General features: G+C 34.3%; 1 protein-coding gene across 1 annotated transcript in view; it reads left to right on the top strand.

The window, feature by feature from the left end:
• The window catches only part of tmem8b (transmembrane protein 8B), a 291,527-nt gene that overhangs the window by 69,394 nt on the left and 204,039 nt on the right, over window positions 1-18,094 (top strand). Inside the window, 1 exon segment of the mRNA XM_056458175.1 lies at window positions 15,346-15,535. Coding sequence (XP_056314150.1) covers window positions 15,346-15,535 — 190 coding nt within the window.

Here is an 18,094-nt window from a genome sequence, read left to right as displayed (position 1 = left end):
TATATTTTAAACTTTAATTTCTTCCTGTGAAGGTTAAAGGGAAAAAATCCCCAGTGGCACTTAGTTTAATGACACACTGTAAAAATAACTGTTAATTAATAGTCATCCGACTGCATATTTAACTAAAAATAGCCCAAAGTTTGTGATTCATGACTGTTTTGCTGTTTATTTTTGCCTTAAAATTACATTCTGAGATCTTTTTTTTCTGGTCTGACAGATGATGCTGAATTTGTAACTGTGGTTTAAAAAACTGCCTTTTGTTGACATTTTTAGCAGTCTGAAATGCTATCTTGAACATGCAAATTATGGTATGCAAATTGGTTATAGAGCTGCTGGTGCACTTTTTATTTTTTACTAGTGCTGGACAAAGATTAATCGTGATTAATCACATGCAAAATAAAAGTTTGTTTTGAGATTATATCAGTGGCGAATTTAGTGATTTGGGGGCCCTAAGCAGTTCCAGCCATGGGGCCCAATAGTCCTAAAATCCACCCTTTTTAGGTTTATTAATTTTTTATTTATTTATTTTGCATTTTTTTTTCTTCTATCACTGAATCTTCTTTTTTAATGTTTTATCTAAACTAAATTAATAAATGGAAAGTAATAATTTTTTTAAAGCTGAATCTTTACCTGATTTGACTGTTGGACTGCTCCATGATTAGGGGTGTAAAACAAATTTGCGTAGATGTTATAATTACATTAAAATGTAATTTGTTAGACTCACCATACAAAATATAATAGAAAATGATGTTATGTGTATAATTTATACTTCTAGGTATTTATTGGGGCCACTAAATTTCCTAAAGCTCTAAGCGGGAGCTTACTTCGCTTAATAAACTTTGTTTTGTGTAGATATTTAAAGTCATATATCATTTTTATCGTATAGATACATGTTTTATATATGTAAATTATATATTAATAAAAAAATCTCAAAAATATGGATGCATTTGTGCATTTCATTCATTCATTTTCCTAGAACTATAGTCCCTTTATTCATCAGATGTCGCCACAGCGGAATGAACTTATCCAGCATATGTTTTACGCAGTAGATGCCCTTCTAGCTGCAACCCAGTACTGGGAAACATCCATACACACTCATTCACACTCATACACTACGGCCAATTTAGTTAATTCTATTCACTTATAGCGCATGTCTTTGGACTGTGGGGAAAACTGGAGTATCCCAAAGGAACCCACACCAACTAAGGGAGAACAAGCAAACTTCACACAGAAATGCCAACTGACCCAGCCGGGACTTGAACCAGCGACCTTCTTGCTGTAAGGTGACAGTGCTAGCCACTGAGCCATCGTGTCACCCTTGATTTGTGTATTTTTCTAACATAATAAATATTGGGAGTGCACACATATATATTATGTCAAAGCAAAGTTTTATTTTGATGTGATTAATCGTGATTCATTTTTGCCCAGCACTAATTTTTACACTTTAATTTTAAAGAGTGAATCTTGCCAATCATAACATTACTGTTATATATGGTGATCATTTGAAATGACTGTACAACAGAACTGGATTTCCCATTTCACCACAGTAAATATATAGAACATGGATTCTTCCTCAGTGCTGTTAAATAGCTCACTTCACATATACAGTGAGTGTGTCTAAAGTGGGCCAAATGCAACCTTTTATTGTGTCAACTGCACTCAAATCACCAGTTACCTACTTCTCTTTACATAAATTAGTCATTTTTCTCTTTCTGAATCTGTATGTGCTCATCTGCTCTCGTTACTCTCACACACACACCCACCCACTCACCCTCCATATCCCATATGCTCCCCTAAAACACTTTCTCCCCATATGAGTCTCTGAGTGCTGCGGATTCAGGGCTTGGATCACTTTCCCTCTGGAATTGTGATCCGATGGTAATTTTATGATGCACATGTCACAAGTCATCTCTTCATCACGTTATCCCAGCGTGATGAAAACTGACGGAACAGCTTCTGCCCTGATACGCTAACTCGTAAGATGAAGGAAATTAACACACTAAAACCGTATAACCTTGGGGAGAAGAATGACGTCCGTGCACAGATATAGTAGCCTGTCTGTGTGCAAGTGGTGTGCGAATGTGTGCGGTTTTTCCTGGATTTGTTCCCAGAGCGCTTGTCTCAGGAAGAATTTAAGGCTTGCTTTCTCAATCTAAAGCATCTTTCCAAGAACTACAGAAGATGTTTTTTTTTCTTAAACTCCTGATAGCGGTAATCCAGCCTCTTTCTGCAGAGATCACCTCTGCTGATGTACTGAGGCTTCTGGGAGATGTGCTAATGGTTGTAGACATCTGTTCTGGGAGTTTTCGGAATGGTGCGGTAAATTGCTTATACCTTTTGCAGTTTGTTTGCAGAGGGAGAGAGAGACATGCATCAAGGTGTAAAATTTTTAAATACAAAATTTAGAAAGAGTTTTGTTGATCAATTAGACTTTTTTAAAACTACATAGTTTTATATATATATATATATATATATATATATATATATATATATATATATATATATATATATATGCTGAGTGTTTTTTTTTTGGTGGAAAAGTCTATTGATTTTAGTATGGATGCTGAAATATGACTAAGCAATCAGGCCATCTTAAGAAAGCAATAAGACAGAAGTAACTCTAATCTGTTTCTAGAGTTTTTTAATGTTTTCCCGATTGTTCTTGATGTTTTCAGACTGATATAACTGTACCATTGGTAAAAGTGGTGGTGATATATATATATATATTTTTGTATTGTTTTTTCATTCGTCATTAAAACGTCTGATCTGTTTTATGTTAAACATGGCTGTTCACTTTAATATGTTGTAGTGATGTTTATTTCCTCCTGAAATATGAAACATATACTGCTTCTAATATTTGTAAAATATTGCATGGCATCATTTAGCATGGCATTGCATATTGCATATTGCATTGCATATTGCATTTTTCCTCAGTTATGTTCATTTAAAATATATATTCACTTGTAAATAATGACTCTGTAACTAATTACTCATTGTGTTGTTATCTGTCACTCTAATTTAAGTACTGAACCATTTTTTGTTACACTTTATTTTAAGGTAGACAATTCTCGCTATTTTCAAACCATTACCTTTGTCTCAATAAACTTCTAATATTCTACTTGTAATTGTTTTTAATGGGATAGTTATAATTCAACTGGATATTTTGTCTTCATTTAATTAACCTTCACCTACTGTATCACAAAACATACAAGTTTGATTTTCGTTTTTTTGTTGATCACAAAAGAATATATTTCGAAAAATGTTGGAAACCTGTAACCATTGACTTTCTATTGTGGTACACTCACTCACAAACGCACAGATCTCAGGAATAATAAAAAAAAACATGTATTTATTTACACAATAACACTCACAACAGCAACTGGAACATCAAACGCAGACAGGACAGGGAGTAGTGACAATATAATACTGGGCAATGAACTAAACACATTCAGGGATATAAATACACAAGACATGACTGAACTAAATACTATTTAATTAATTAAAAATGATTAATAAAAATAACAAACGGCGGGAAAACAGGGCAAAGGAATCACATGATGTAAACAAGCACACGGAACATCACATGACACAACAACATGACACAAGACATAGACACACCAGACTCATGTAGGGCCAGACAGAATCTGTGGATATTTTTAGGTATTTCTGCAAATAATTTTGTTAAAAATCTGCAGATTTATGTGGGAAGATTTTGGGAGTATCATAACTAAAACCTTAATATATAAAATAAAAAAATAATACCTTTTTAACTTGTATTTTTGTTTACAATGCAAATCCAATTAGCTCCACTTTATTTGGTAAACAAAGCAAGTCTCTCAAATAATATCTCAACTGAAAGACAGAAAATATTACTTTACAAACTGTATTGTAAATAAATCATAGGAATATTTTCATATTAGTCAATAATATTAGTGAAAATTAATTAAAAAACTAAACAAGATGCATTTACACCCATTTACACAAGTAAATTAATCAATTAATCAATAAAATGAATCAATGATGGACAAAAAATCTTCAGAATTTTGCGTGCACAGATTCCGTGTGGACCTACTCATGACACTTACATTGAATTTGTTTTTTTTCTACTATGGAAGTCAATGGTCACAGGCATTTTTCAAAGTATCTTCTTTTGTGCTGAACAGAAAATAGAAGCTCATTAAGTGTTGTGAACCACACGAGGGAAAGTAATTGGTAAAAAAAATAATTTTGAGGTGAACTATCTATTTTAGGTAGTATTTGGGTATAGGTATTGAATTAGATCATGCTGAATATGTACTTTACTGTATGTAAACAGCCAACATCTTGATAACAGCCAGATAATCAGCGACTAATTAATAATGAGAATTGTAACTTAAAAAGAAATGTTACATTTCCAAATCAAAACAATCTTATTAATATGTATTTTTAAAAAAATTTTGTAAATTAATTCATATTAATTTACAGCTCTATTTTCCCACCTTCACACTGTGTCCTAATCAGACATGACTACAATGAGTAATAGGACATTTTGTTGGCCACTTGTGTTTCTTGTCTGCAGCATGACATTGTGTGAAATCTCACTCATACAGAATCTAATTTTAATAACCATATTAATGACTTTCTAGTTATTAAGAACAATCAATAACCATAAACTTCTTTGTTCATACAAAAGAAAGAACGAAGCATCAGTTGAAAATGTAAACAGTTGACATTTCCCAATGCATACTCACGACAACAGCAAAACAGCACTGTGCTATTTTCATTTTATTTGTAAAATAATAATAATAAAATAAATAAACACATTGCAGCTCATGAAATACATTCTGACACATATTTTATGATAAGAGTAGGAATTGATTTGGTACAGTATATTCCTGAGCCTGTTTGGGTATCTGCTGTCTGCATTGTAAGTCTCATACAAGCACATTTTCACATATTTTCAAGTTTAAGTCCACCATTGTTAATGCACCAACTCCATTGTATGGTTTGTTTTTTGGACAAAGTGGCAAAGAACCCCATAATATCAGCACTGTGATTGGTTAAAGCGCCAACTCAATCAAACTCATGGCATGGGTCAGTTCTCCTCACTTTTCTAATTTCATTTTTTCATGAGCACGTGCCTGTGTGTTGCAGCAGGCATATTGTAAAATCAATCTGACCTCAATATCTCTGCGTCTCATGTGTAGAAACAATGACAGTGGGGAATAAGGAGTTCTACATATGTGAGAGAGAGAGAGAGAGACATCATTAATTATTGATTCCCCGTCACTGCTGGAGAGGTAACGTGACTGCTAGAAAAAAAGCGATATTAATTTTAATACTCCTCAATGCGAAGCTTAGATTGAAAGAAGGGAACCTGTATCGAGCGGCAGTAAACTTTGTTGTGTAGGGAATATTGACATGAAATGTAATAAAAGGGTTTGTGATTTATTACTCGTCTGGTTCATTGCGAAACATCGTTTGTGCCCTGTGCCTTGGCAAAAAGGAAAGACACGGGGATGTGAACAGTATTTCCTTTCTCCAAAGGACGCTTGCTTTTCTCTCGTTTGCTTTTAATTAGTGCACATTTTTAAACTGTTGTTCTTCAAAGATTCGTCACTTTGATTAGAAACAGTGAGATGCCAGTAATAACAGGTTTTAAAAGGCAGGATTTGCGCTCTGTGAAAACAATAAGAACAAAAGCATACCACAGAAGGGCAGGATTTATTCCAACTCAGGCTCATTTTAAAAACATACCGCTATATAAATTTATGGAGAGTGCCAAATATGTCCTAGGAGCTATGTTTTTTGCAGGTTTTGTTTTGGCGAATCCACCTTTTACAGATCTCACATTTCTCACACTAGTGCCATTCGTGCCTGCTGTTCTCGCGTAAATCCACCAGAGGCTGCTGTCGACCGACTGAACAATTAACTGATCCTCCTCCTTCTCTAAACCCAACCAATTGTGTTTTCAAAAGCACCGAATTACCCACTCACCCACTTCCCTAAACCCAACTGACAGTTTTAAAAGGCAATCCAGGAAAAGAAAATCCCTCGTCTGATTTTTATCACGTTTTCAGATTTTAAAACATTCTCACCCTGTTATTTACTTGTTTATTTTATTTTTTAGCTTCTGTTTTTGTTTTACCTGCTTTCTGGAACCGTTCTTAACCGTACGTGGTTAACTCTTCTCTGCGTCTCAAGTCCGCCGACATACATGGCGAGCTAATTGGACAAACTGTTAACAGTGGGAAAGCCGTCCATATAGAGGTAAGCGGTCAGCTGATAACGTGTACAGGAACGGTGTCATACCGCCTCATAGGGTTCGTTTTAAAGACGAAAAACAGCCATACGTACTTTTGGCTACATAATTTACAATCTCCAAAAATTTAAATAGGGCTAAAAAAAAAGTGCTGCATTTCACACTACACAAACAATTAATAAAACGTGCAGAATTTTCACACAACACAAACATTTTACGAAAACACGCTGCATTTTCCAACAACACAAAAAGAACGAATACAATGGAAATGATTTAAGGGGACCCTAAAACTTGACGGACCCAGCTGTTCACAGGTTATGGTTATTAAGAAAAATAATGCTAAAGACACGGGAATCAGGATATTAAAATAAACAAAAAATGCAGCATGTTTTATTAATTGTTTGCGTTGTGTGACAATGCAGCGCATATTTTTTTAAATGTATTTGTGTTGTGAGGATTTGCAGCATGTGTGCTGTCAAACTGATAATTTTCAAAATTTGCTGACGTTTTTTGTAATTGCATGTGTTTTCTTAAATTGCAGTACGTTAAGCTCTCACGCCCACCGTAGAATACTCTTATAATACATTACAAATGCAGGCTTACTGACTTTCTTTCTTCAGCCATAGAGAAATTAAAGTTTTAATTTTTAATTACAGGATTTTTCTCCATCTAATGCAAGTAAATGGGGCTCAACATAGACCATTTTAGACAGTCCAAAATTCATATTTCTGCAGCTTCAAAGTAATCCACAGCAGACAAATAATCTTTTTTTTTTTTTAATAATATAATGATCAGTTTTCAGAAAAAATAAAACAATGCTACACATCTGTCTACAAACACCCAACTTGGTAAAGTAAATAATGTGGAAAATTTCATTTTTGGGTGAACTATTCTATTGTGGCTGTGTAAGTGAATAAATTGTGTAAACGTGTAATTTCTGGATTGACTTCCCAGGTGCTTTCAAAACACATGGATATCTTTCACTTGTTTTGTGGACAAGACAAGAGGATGCACTGTATATTTTGACACACCTGCGTCCTTCGCATCAGCCTGTGTTATGGTCAAACAACATGACATTGCCTTTGCTCCTGATTGACATGATGTGTAATCAGCCTGTCCACTACTCACTGGGCCACCAGAGGGGTTTCCATCTGACACAAATGCTTGTTTGGCAAAGTACAGTGAATCACTCTTTTGAATTCATTTCACTATAACAGTTACAATTACAAGTGTTTTTTATATTCACTGAATAATTTCGAAGTCTTATTAATTAAAGGGGCTTTAAAGCGTTAAAAGGGACATATTATGCCTCTTTTCATAAGATGAGAATGTGATCTTCAGAATGTGTCTGTGAAATTTCAGCTAAAAAAAAACAAAACCCTAGAGATCTTTTATTGTAGCTTGTCAAATTTACACCTACAGTATTTGGGTGAGAGCAAAAATGCACTGTTAGTGTGTTTGTCCCTTTACATGCAAATAAATTACTGCTTTTAGTTAGACCTCCAGATACAACATTAAAATTAAAACAAAGCAAATCTCAGAAATGACAAGTAATGGAATAAAGCCTTCTGTGTTTAAACTGAATCTGACAGTGATGGAAAGGAAGAGTTTACAACTTCTAGACCGAACCAGGACATTTGTTATTCTTAGTTTTTGTGGAGTAAAAATGGCTTTATAGCTGGTAGGTCAAAATTGACCTGTAGAACAATGGACTATATGCATAGCTAATGTTTTTCAGCCAATGATTGATGCTGAAAAGCTTTGTGTGACTATTTTGAATTTGATACGGTTCCTTTAACAGCATCGGTGTTGTAATGTAATTCAAAAATAATCAATTAAATAGACTTAAGCAATCATTTGATGGTTAAAGCGTAAAAAGAGACGAAAGACTGTTTAAATGCAGACGGCGTCATTAGCAGCAGGTTAGCGCTGAAATTTTTATTGAAAATACTGCGGTGAAAACTAATTTCCATATTTTAAAGACATTGCATGGAAAATATAATTTAATGCAGTGTTTTTTGATACCCACTTCATATCGTATCTCAGCCAGGCAGGGAAAATCGCGTTTTTTTTCTTTTTTCTTTTTAAAGAAATCAAATCTTAAACGTGCTGATTTTGTATTTGATGACAATTAACTGGAAGCCCTGGGGCTGGCTGACTGAAATTAAAAATCTGTGTGCGTATACTCCATTGTTGGAACCTAAATGTGAAAATAAAAAACATTTCACTGTTTTAATGTTGGGTCATTTTAGAAAAAAAGTCTTAAAAAAACATTGTTTAGAATTTATTTTCTGCTGTTAAAATGATCACAGGGCATTTTGACTCGTAAGTCAATGGGAGGGTTAATTTGCAGGGTATTTGTGGAATGATTTTCACAGCATAACACCATGTCCTAACCACAGAACATGCAATGCCGTGACACGAAACACAATAAAAAGTATCTTTTTCATGTTAAAACAAGTTTTGTCCTAACCATCTGTGGCAGCAGTGCACAGATTTTCTATTTTAGAAATGTTTCATATTTTCTTGACTTTGCAGCAAAATAACCCTATAAACTGTTATGACAATTATCTCCTCAGGTACAGATTATGTGCTTTATTGAGTGTTAAATGCTACCAGTGTAAGACAGTTCACCTCAGATCTTGAAAATTAATAAATAAACTGTTTAAAATAATGAATGTCAGTCAATTAATCTATGTACTTTTTATGTACTATGTATTAAAGCTGCACTATAATGAAAATCTGAGTATTCCAAGGCATAGTAGAATATTAAAAGATATAATAATGTAAGCCTCAGACACCACTGTTTTCTCGTTTTCATGTAAATCCCATGAGTGGAAACCCAGGTGGACAATCAGAAGACAAAACAAACAGTGAAAAGACTTACAGGCCATTATCTCGCATTTACATGCATGCCTAATTTGGGTTGTTTATCTAGACCTGACAAGCAGCCATGTCATCAAGCTCTGAGATCATCTATGTATGTGGGACTTTTAATTTGAAAACGCGAGCGCGAACTTGTTTACTGTGCGTTAATGGGCAACAACAGCACGAGGCACGTTTAAACTGGCTTCTGGACGCAAAATGCAAAGTTTACATATTACACATTTGTTCATCTCCACTCTAAAGAGGCATAAGGTATGTTTAGTTACATCTTTTGTTAATTTTTCGTGTTAATTGTGAAATTTGATGCGTATGTTTCAACAAACACATGTATATTGCTGAATCATGTCAAATCACTCAGTTCAACTGTCATCTGTTCATGCAGAGGCAGATATTAATTTCTGTCTGTGTTTTCTTTGACTGTAGCTTCAAAATACAACACCATACATCTCTATCACTCTCTTTTATTAAGTTTAATTATAGCTTTTATCCACAACAGATTTGGTGAGCAAAATAGGTTAACATTACTCCGTTTGGGTTTATATTTGTCCGTGTTCAGCGTGCACCATGCTCTTACTCTGTGTGTGTGTCAGTGTTGCCAGATTGGAAATGTCAAAGTATCGTACCAGAACCTCAAAATTATCGTATTTGGAGGAAAATTATTGTACATGAGTCAATTGGAGAGTATACAGCTATTATCTAGACACATAGCTTTTTGACACAACGTGCAAATCACCTCAAAACTAGCCATACCTTAGTAAGAAGTCTCAAACTCCACCACTGAGGTGCTGTCATCGAATGTTGCATGTTGCCAGAAGTTAAGGGATTAATTTTGCTGTACAAATTGGATGCCGTCATTGACTGCAAAATAGTGCTGGTTGGCTTGAAAGCAGTGCACCCTCCTGAATTTGAACACTCTTGAGGTGTGCATGGTTTGTTTTGATGGGATTAACGTGGAAAACAAACACGTTCAAATGACGCATTTGAATAGGGAAAAAACGAGAACATCAAGGGAAAACTCCCCTGTCCTTCTCACCTTCATGCACTAATTGTTTTACTATTGCTTAAAATATCGACCTCAAACTGAAAACTACTGACCTAACCACGGGCACGCGCAGCAGGAGCATTAACTCCTGAGAGAGAGCCATTCTCCACGTTGATTGGCTGAAAAGAGGTAACATAATAAAGATGAGATAGAAATCGTGCCTAACTCCACCTTCTCCTCACAGACAGTACAAAAAAGATGCAGATAGATCAATAAGTAAAGAAGCCTAATATTACAATGAAATTACGTTTAAATACCATAAAATTGTGAAATTATAGTACATTACAGGATTTTCCTCATTATTGATCATACATCGTAAAGAGGTCGAAATTATCATACATGTACAATAATTATCGTACGTCTGGCAACACTAGTGTGTGTGTCTGTAAGAGTGGCAGGTCAGAGCTGAGCTCATTAATATTCACGACACAAGCCATATATGGTCAATCATGGACCTTCTGATTCTATGCGTATTTTATGGAGTATTAACTGAGCTTATAAAACTGTTTCTGGAGATTTTTTGAACTCTCAGAAGCCATAAACCTACTATGTAGATATCAAAAAACAATATACTTTATTAAACCAGTACAGTATATGGCACCTTTAATTAGACTATAACCCTTAAGATTTAATTAGAAGTGCAGTAACTGACATTTAAATGTTTCTGTCATGTCGCATTGCATCACATTTGGTGCAGACAGCCAAATTGTTTGTCGCTGCAATCTTGTCGCGTCGCATGTACTTTGTTAAGGGCTTCTTTTTACTCATAATTTAGTAGAATTTAGTACAGACAAGTTTACTTTACTTGCACAACAGAACATTTTTAATAGTAAATTTTTTTTTTCTGACGTAAACGATGTAAATCGCTAGCTGCTAGAGATGCTCTGAACAATTGGCCGGAGATCGATATCGGCTGATAATCAACATTTAATGACTTGATCGGTACTCGCTGATCTTATGAACTGATCACAAGTGTTTGTGTTATTTGGAGATGAGCAAAATATTTGAATGACATGCATGTATTTAGGCCTTTTAAAATATGAGAACTGAAAGAGCTTCTGTGTTCTTGACAATATTGCAAGTTCACGAAAACCTGGCTGGAAATATTAGATAAGTAAAAGAAAAAAATAATTTTTTAAAGTGATTATTTAATAATAGAACTTCTTGAATTATACCTATTGCGATAAACAGTAGTTTATAGGCCTGTTTTCTTTTAGTAAAGAAGTAATAGATTTCAAGGTGTGCATTTGAACTTTTTATGCATGAAGTCTGAGCTGCTAACTTTTTCTTCAATGAGACATGTTGAATTTTTCTTTAATCATTTGCAATGTTTCCAAATTACCTTGATTGTCATTTTTCTTTGTATTTATTTTATCTCTTTTCTCTAAAGCTGCTTCTGACCATGACACGTTTACACCTAAATGGCTATAAGATACACATTTAAGGGATTATATGCAGCATCCTTAATTTATTCTCTTAGGTAAGGAGAGATCTCCACTGAAGTATCTTACTTAGAGTGAAAACGTGGTTTATGCATTATAAAGCTTGAAGCATTTGAATCAATTCTCCGTATCGGCCGATCACCATGACAAGGAATCGGTACTTGGTATCAGCTGCAAAAATCCTGATCGGAGCATCCGTACTAGCTGCTATAGTAAAAAAACAGAAAAGTGGGTGTGATTCAGTTTCCACTGTGGGTGGAAATGTGCAGATTAAGGTGCATTAATATATTTAAAAAATCTCCTTCCTACAGTAAGTCACTTGGGGAGTGAAATCTGAAAAGCTCATGTTTACTCATGCTTGCAGAAAAAGGCTTGCCAAAACAAGTTTGCTAGGTTTTCAGGGAAGGTTTCTGGGTGAGTAGATGCACCGGAAAAAGTAATGATTTCAAGATATGTTGCCTTTAATATGTCAAAGTCTACCTTTAAAAAGTATTATACACATAGACATCTCCTTTTTGAAAAGGACACTACAATACTTTATAACTGCATGCTAACTATATTTATATCCTGTCCACTCTATACACATCTCCTTAACTTTATTAAGTAATAATGTGCATGTTTTGTAAAGCTGATTTGAAATAATAATTATTGAGTAAAGCACTCGACAAATAAACTGTGATTGAATTGAGCTGTAATATATTTTAGCTAGTGTTGCAGTTGTTAAATACTGCTACATCTCAACCCTGGACGAACATCGTTGCAGTTCACACGCTACCAAATGGTGTGGCTCTATCCACTATATTTCACAGTGTAATTTTATTCGCACTGTAAGTGATTGCGCGTGAAGCCCATCAGTGGGATGTGCTTTGCTGTCTGAGCTAACAGATGAAGAGGCCATACTGGCATCATACCTCTGAGAGTCCATCAGCTTAATAAAAGTGTCAAGCCGGCTGATTTGTTATGTCTGTTAATAACAGAAGCAAAGGGTTCGACGGGAAAGAGATTAAACAGACGGCTAGAACCGACGTACAGGTGCTGTCGTTTGTCTTCACTCATCCAGCTGGTCTACCTAATACATTTCTTCTCATTTTCTCTCTGTGTCGCACACAAACTATTTCCAGAGGTATTTACACTGCAGTGCTGCTTCTGAGCTTTGGGGATGTTTGGTATTGATGGGTGTGGGATTTCAGATCTCCTTGGCCAGGTTGTTCAGAATTATTTTGGCAACATACACCGTGCAAAGTATCAAGGACAGCGGCTGCATTTATTTTCAGGAGTGAGTGCTATTACTATTGTTTTGATTGTGTGTGCCATTGTTCGGAAAGCTACTTAAATGTGGTAATTGGCCAGTCATTTTAAAGTAATTCAGTTAAATAAAGCAACTCTGCGGAATAAGTGCTTTTATTAGAAGATAAATGTATTAGATCAGAATCTAATTTATTATTGTATAATATTTATATATTATATTAGAAGGTATAACAAAGCAAACCTTGATAAGGGTGGTCACATTAAACTTAAACAGAAAAATTAACACCGCAAATACAGTAAGTCAGTGTTTCCCAACCCTGTTCCTGGAGGCACACCAACAGTACATATTTTGGATGTCTCCCTTTTCTGACCCATTAACTTTAGGTGTTGGAGTCTCTTCTGATGTTATGTTAAGTTGATTCAGGTGTGTTTGATTAGGGAGAGGTTGAAAATGTGTACTGTTGGTGTGCCTTCGGGAACAGGGTTGGGAAACACTGCAGTAAGTGAGTAAATAATAATAATAATAATAATAATAATAATAATAATAATAATAATATAAATAACTTTTACATTTATATACATTCTGTATATTAATTATTATTTTAAATAAATTATTATTTTTAGCGCATTAAATAGGCCTATCACATTATCTGTTTTTGTGTTACGATAAATAGAACCAATTTTTTTGCGATAAGCGATAATATTGTCATTTTAGGACCATTTTGACACTATCGCATAATGCATGTACACTCTTTCAAAGAATACATATTTTATTCTTAAAAACATTTCATTTAATTAAAGTCATTTGAACCATTTAATGATTTATTGATTACATTTTATTTATTGATTTATTTTTTTTTTTTTGCCAAAAATGTTATGTTTTTTTACAGCAAACCAGCATATTAAACTATTTCTGAAGGATCGTGTGACACTGAAGACTTGTGTAGATGTAATAATTCTAAATATTATGTTTTACCATGAGAAAAATACATTGCAATTTAATAATCTATTCAAATAGAAAATTGTTATTTTAAAATAATAATAATAACATTGCAAAAATAACATTAGTTCACGTTTTGCTTTATTCTGCAGCTTAGGCCCACACGAAATCTGCGCGCACAGAAATCCGCAGATTGCTGCAGATTTTTAGCCCATCATTGAGTCCACGTATTTACTTGTGTAAATTTATATTATTCAATTTTTTAAATTAATTTCACTAATATTGTTTTAATATAATAATAGTAAGTTGAAAATGTTCATATGATTTATTTACAATACAGTTTGTATAGTAATTTTAGTAGATGTATTGTTTTTAGTAGTTTTTTTAGTTGATATATTATATGAGACTTTTTTTGTTTACCAAATAAGTGAATCTAATTCCACATAAACCCACAGATTTTTTTACAAAATTAATAGAAATAGCAAAAAATGTCAGCAGATTCTGTCTGGCCCTATGCAGCAGGTACAGTGCTCAGCATGTATAGGTACACCCCTCACAAATCTGTCTCTTAAATTCATATTTTTAATAGGAAGCTGTACAATAATATATAATATTATATTTGTGCATATACATTAGATTAGTCAGTACTGAAGCCAAATCTGGAGCTTATCTAACAAAATAACTTACGATAACGGTCCAAAAACAAGTACACCCAAATGTATTTGTTATAGAAAAAAAAGAGGAAAAATCAAGAGAAGCAAAAAAAAAAAGGAAAAATTTAGTTAAATTTTGGAGAATTTAGTTGAAACATTTAGTTGAATTTAATTGTATTATCCTTCAGTTTCTAAATATGTTTGCTGACTAAAATATTATTTTAATAAATATCTGTTTAATAAAAATGTTTTGTTTAAACGCACCAAAATACATTGCCTATATTCACTGAGACATGGATAAAAAATATTCATTTTCAAAATGGGGTGTACTCAATTATACCGAGCACTGTAAATACTTTTTATAACTTTTGTATATTAAGTCTTTGTGTCTTGACTGTCCTTGACAGCTGTAAATAATCTCCATGATGAAAAGGCAGTCACAAGTATTAGTGAAGATGGTGCAAACAAACTGCAATACATTATACGTGTGCATTAAACATAAAGTGAATACATGAATATCAGCGAAGCAGCCGGGCGGTTGGGTGTAAATGTTTCTCTCCACAAATCACAAGGAGATTGGAAGCCATTAGGCTCTTTGACGATGGAGCCATAGGAAGCCACGGCTCATTAAGGCAGATTGCAAATGTCATTTTGCTGCTTCCTCCCTGGCCTTGTATTGAGGGATTGCAACGAAATTAATTTTGCATAGAGTCTGGGTTTTGAATCGAAGCCAAATCACGCATGACCCACGGCAAGTGTGATTAAATCACTGGTGGAGTTTTGAGAAGGAAGGTCAACCAAACTGCAAACCACCCAGATTCCTCCTCATCCAGTTGATTGCCAGAGATTGCCATCTTTCATCTAAATAACTCTTTCCTTCTTCCATTCCCCAGATTGCCTGTTTGTCACTGACTATTTCACCCGGACGCCTCGCAAGCTCAACGCCTACCGCTCTTTTGCCAGCGTGGAGCTGTTCCACTTCAACGTGCCTGACGACACCGTGGTGGCTGTTTGGAACCTCATCACCTTCAAGGAGCAAGGGGGCACTTTCGGAGACAGCTGCCCAGACCGCAACGTCACAGTGTGAGTTGGCCAATCCTCCAGGTTACTTTTATAGAGGGTGAGATAGGGGGTCAGCCAACAACAGCACGATTAGGTCACACTCATCCAATCAGCAGTTCAGATCAAGGGACAGGATATGTAAAAGACAAATGTCATATGTCTTTATTTGAAAGTTATATAAAAAAACAACCAAACATGATGCAAGAAACCTTTAGAGTGGAGGAACTCTTGACGTCACCTTGTAGGCCAGTCGGCTGCTAGCGTAAAACTGGTTCCCTCAATAAAATCCCCATTGGATTTTCCCATAGGCTTTTCGAAGATTGCGAATAATAAGCTCTGTGTTCAAACACAGTTCATTACACTTACACATTTTGTCCAGCCAGATAATCCTCACACGACAATATAACTTTTATCACTTTTGAATCTTAAATGCAACGCAATAACTGAAAAGCTAACATTAGGCTATAAACAGACTACAGTGCCTTCAGGCGCTCGCTTGTGACGTCAGCACCACCCTGTTTCCGACAACTTTTTAAGCTTATTTTTAGAAGTATGGTCCATGGCAAAGATTTACTCTCTCGGTTTATTATATTATTATCCACACTATGCATTATAAACAAATACAAATGCGGAAAAATCACAGCCGTATGCAGACCTATGTGCCTTTTGGATAGTTGTATGTGGGAAATACATTTGTTTTGCTTTATAGTTGTTGTAAAAGTTTTATAACACATATTGTATGTTTTATAAATGTGCCTACATAGTATTATCATAAGACATACTGAAATAAGTGTATCGCATGCGTGTAAACAGCCCGCCTACCTTAGTAATGAGGCATGAGGGACAGGTTTATCAAATGCCTGCAAATTCCATCATGGATAGAGAACAACATTCAATATCCTTTTTTTGTCACAAAGTACAGCGAAAAGCAGCTCATATAGTCACATCTGCTATAAGTTTGAAAGAGGAGTGTAAATATTGCAGTTAGGACAGTTAAATGTGTTTAGATTCCAACATACAAAAAATCTAATAAACACGTTAAAATGACAGGTAATATTTATGTATTTTTATGAATTTACTCACACATTTGCATTGCTGAGAGCAGGAAAAAGACAGGCTGCAGTGGTAAGCAGCATCTTCATAAAATTGTTTTAATAAAGTAAATGATTAACAACTTAACCTATTATTACAATCTCAACAAGTGAATGCATTATCTACACATGATATGAATTCTGATTTAGAAAAATACTACAAACTATAAAATACTGTTTATGAAAATACTTATAACCGACAAATCCAAATGCCAAACCAAGCAGGCTGCGTTCCAGACCAGTTCAGCTCGATGACGTATAATGTCTCTGACATCGCCTGTAGTCCCATTTAACAAAATACAATAAGTTAAAAACCTATTTTTAAAATTACACATTTGGTAGAAGCTTCAGAACACAATTAAGAGTTTGTTTTTACACATTTTACCAGTGTTCTCTGGGGTCAAACCAGTGATTTATTTATTTTTATTTTATTTTATTTATTTATTTTTTGTGCTGCTAATTAATTAACGTATTAATTAACACTTTAGTTTAAGCTAAATGTAACCCTCTCTATGAAGAAGAATATTCATTAAAGTGCGACTTGACCAACATGAGCTCATAAGTTGTTAATGTATCATTATGTCATGACTTTACTCGAAGGGGCGCATTAATATTATTATTATTAAGACATTCTTAACAACTCATGAACACTTTTCTATTGTTTTTAGTGCAAACAGACTGTTGATGGACATGTATGACCATTACGTCAAGCACAGGAGTTCATGAGTAGTTGAGAATGAGTTAATAATAATGTCATGACATAATGATACATTAATAACGCATTAGTTCGTGTTGGTCAAGTTGCACTTATAATGAATATTCTTTATCATAAAGCAGACAGGTAATTAAGGTAGTCGTTATTCACACATGAGCTCATGTGACTTGTTGAAGTTAAAGCTAGTTCATGATTAGCTCATGCCTTAACTCATTAGTTCATAATAAAGTGACATTTTGCTTACATATAAGTACGACATCAGTAATGTACTGTTGCTATACATTGTTATCAATTTTAGTATTCATGGAAGCACTCTATTATGCATTATGTTTTATTATGTCTTACTAAATGCTTTTATGGGTCCAAATAAGTTGAAGAATGTGTTGCAAATACGATAAGCGGTTTTATGGTTTACCGCGGTTTGGAAAAGTCAAGGTTTTAAAATTACAATGTAAAAATGTACAATTTTCTGTTAAACCGTTCATATGGTATAAGTAGTTTTTTTTTTAAACAACTATTTTATTTAGCTATTTAGGACAGCAGTATCTCCAGCAGAATAGGAACATCCACATCACAGCCCGTGATTCAGTAAATATTTGAAAAACAAATCACTACACCAACATCCCAGCATGCTATAGTGGCTTATTTCATATCTAAAGAAAAGAAAGATATACAAAGATGCCTTTTCAAATCTGAGTTTTTAAACTAATGGAGACAGGAAAAGTCAATGATTTATTTGAATTATTTAGCCTGACATGTTTTACTGTTCCAAAA

The sequence above is a fragment of the Danio aesculapii genome, chromosome 5 (assembly GCF_903798145.1).
Source record: "Danio aesculapii chromosome 5, fDanAes4.1, whole genome shotgun sequence".
NCBI classification, from domain to species: Eukaryota; Metazoa; Chordata; class Actinopteri; order Cypriniformes; family Danionidae; genus Danio; species Danio aesculapii.
The sequence above is the reverse complement of the archived record's forward strand: the minus strand, read 5'-3'. Positions and strand labels throughout refer to the sequence as shown.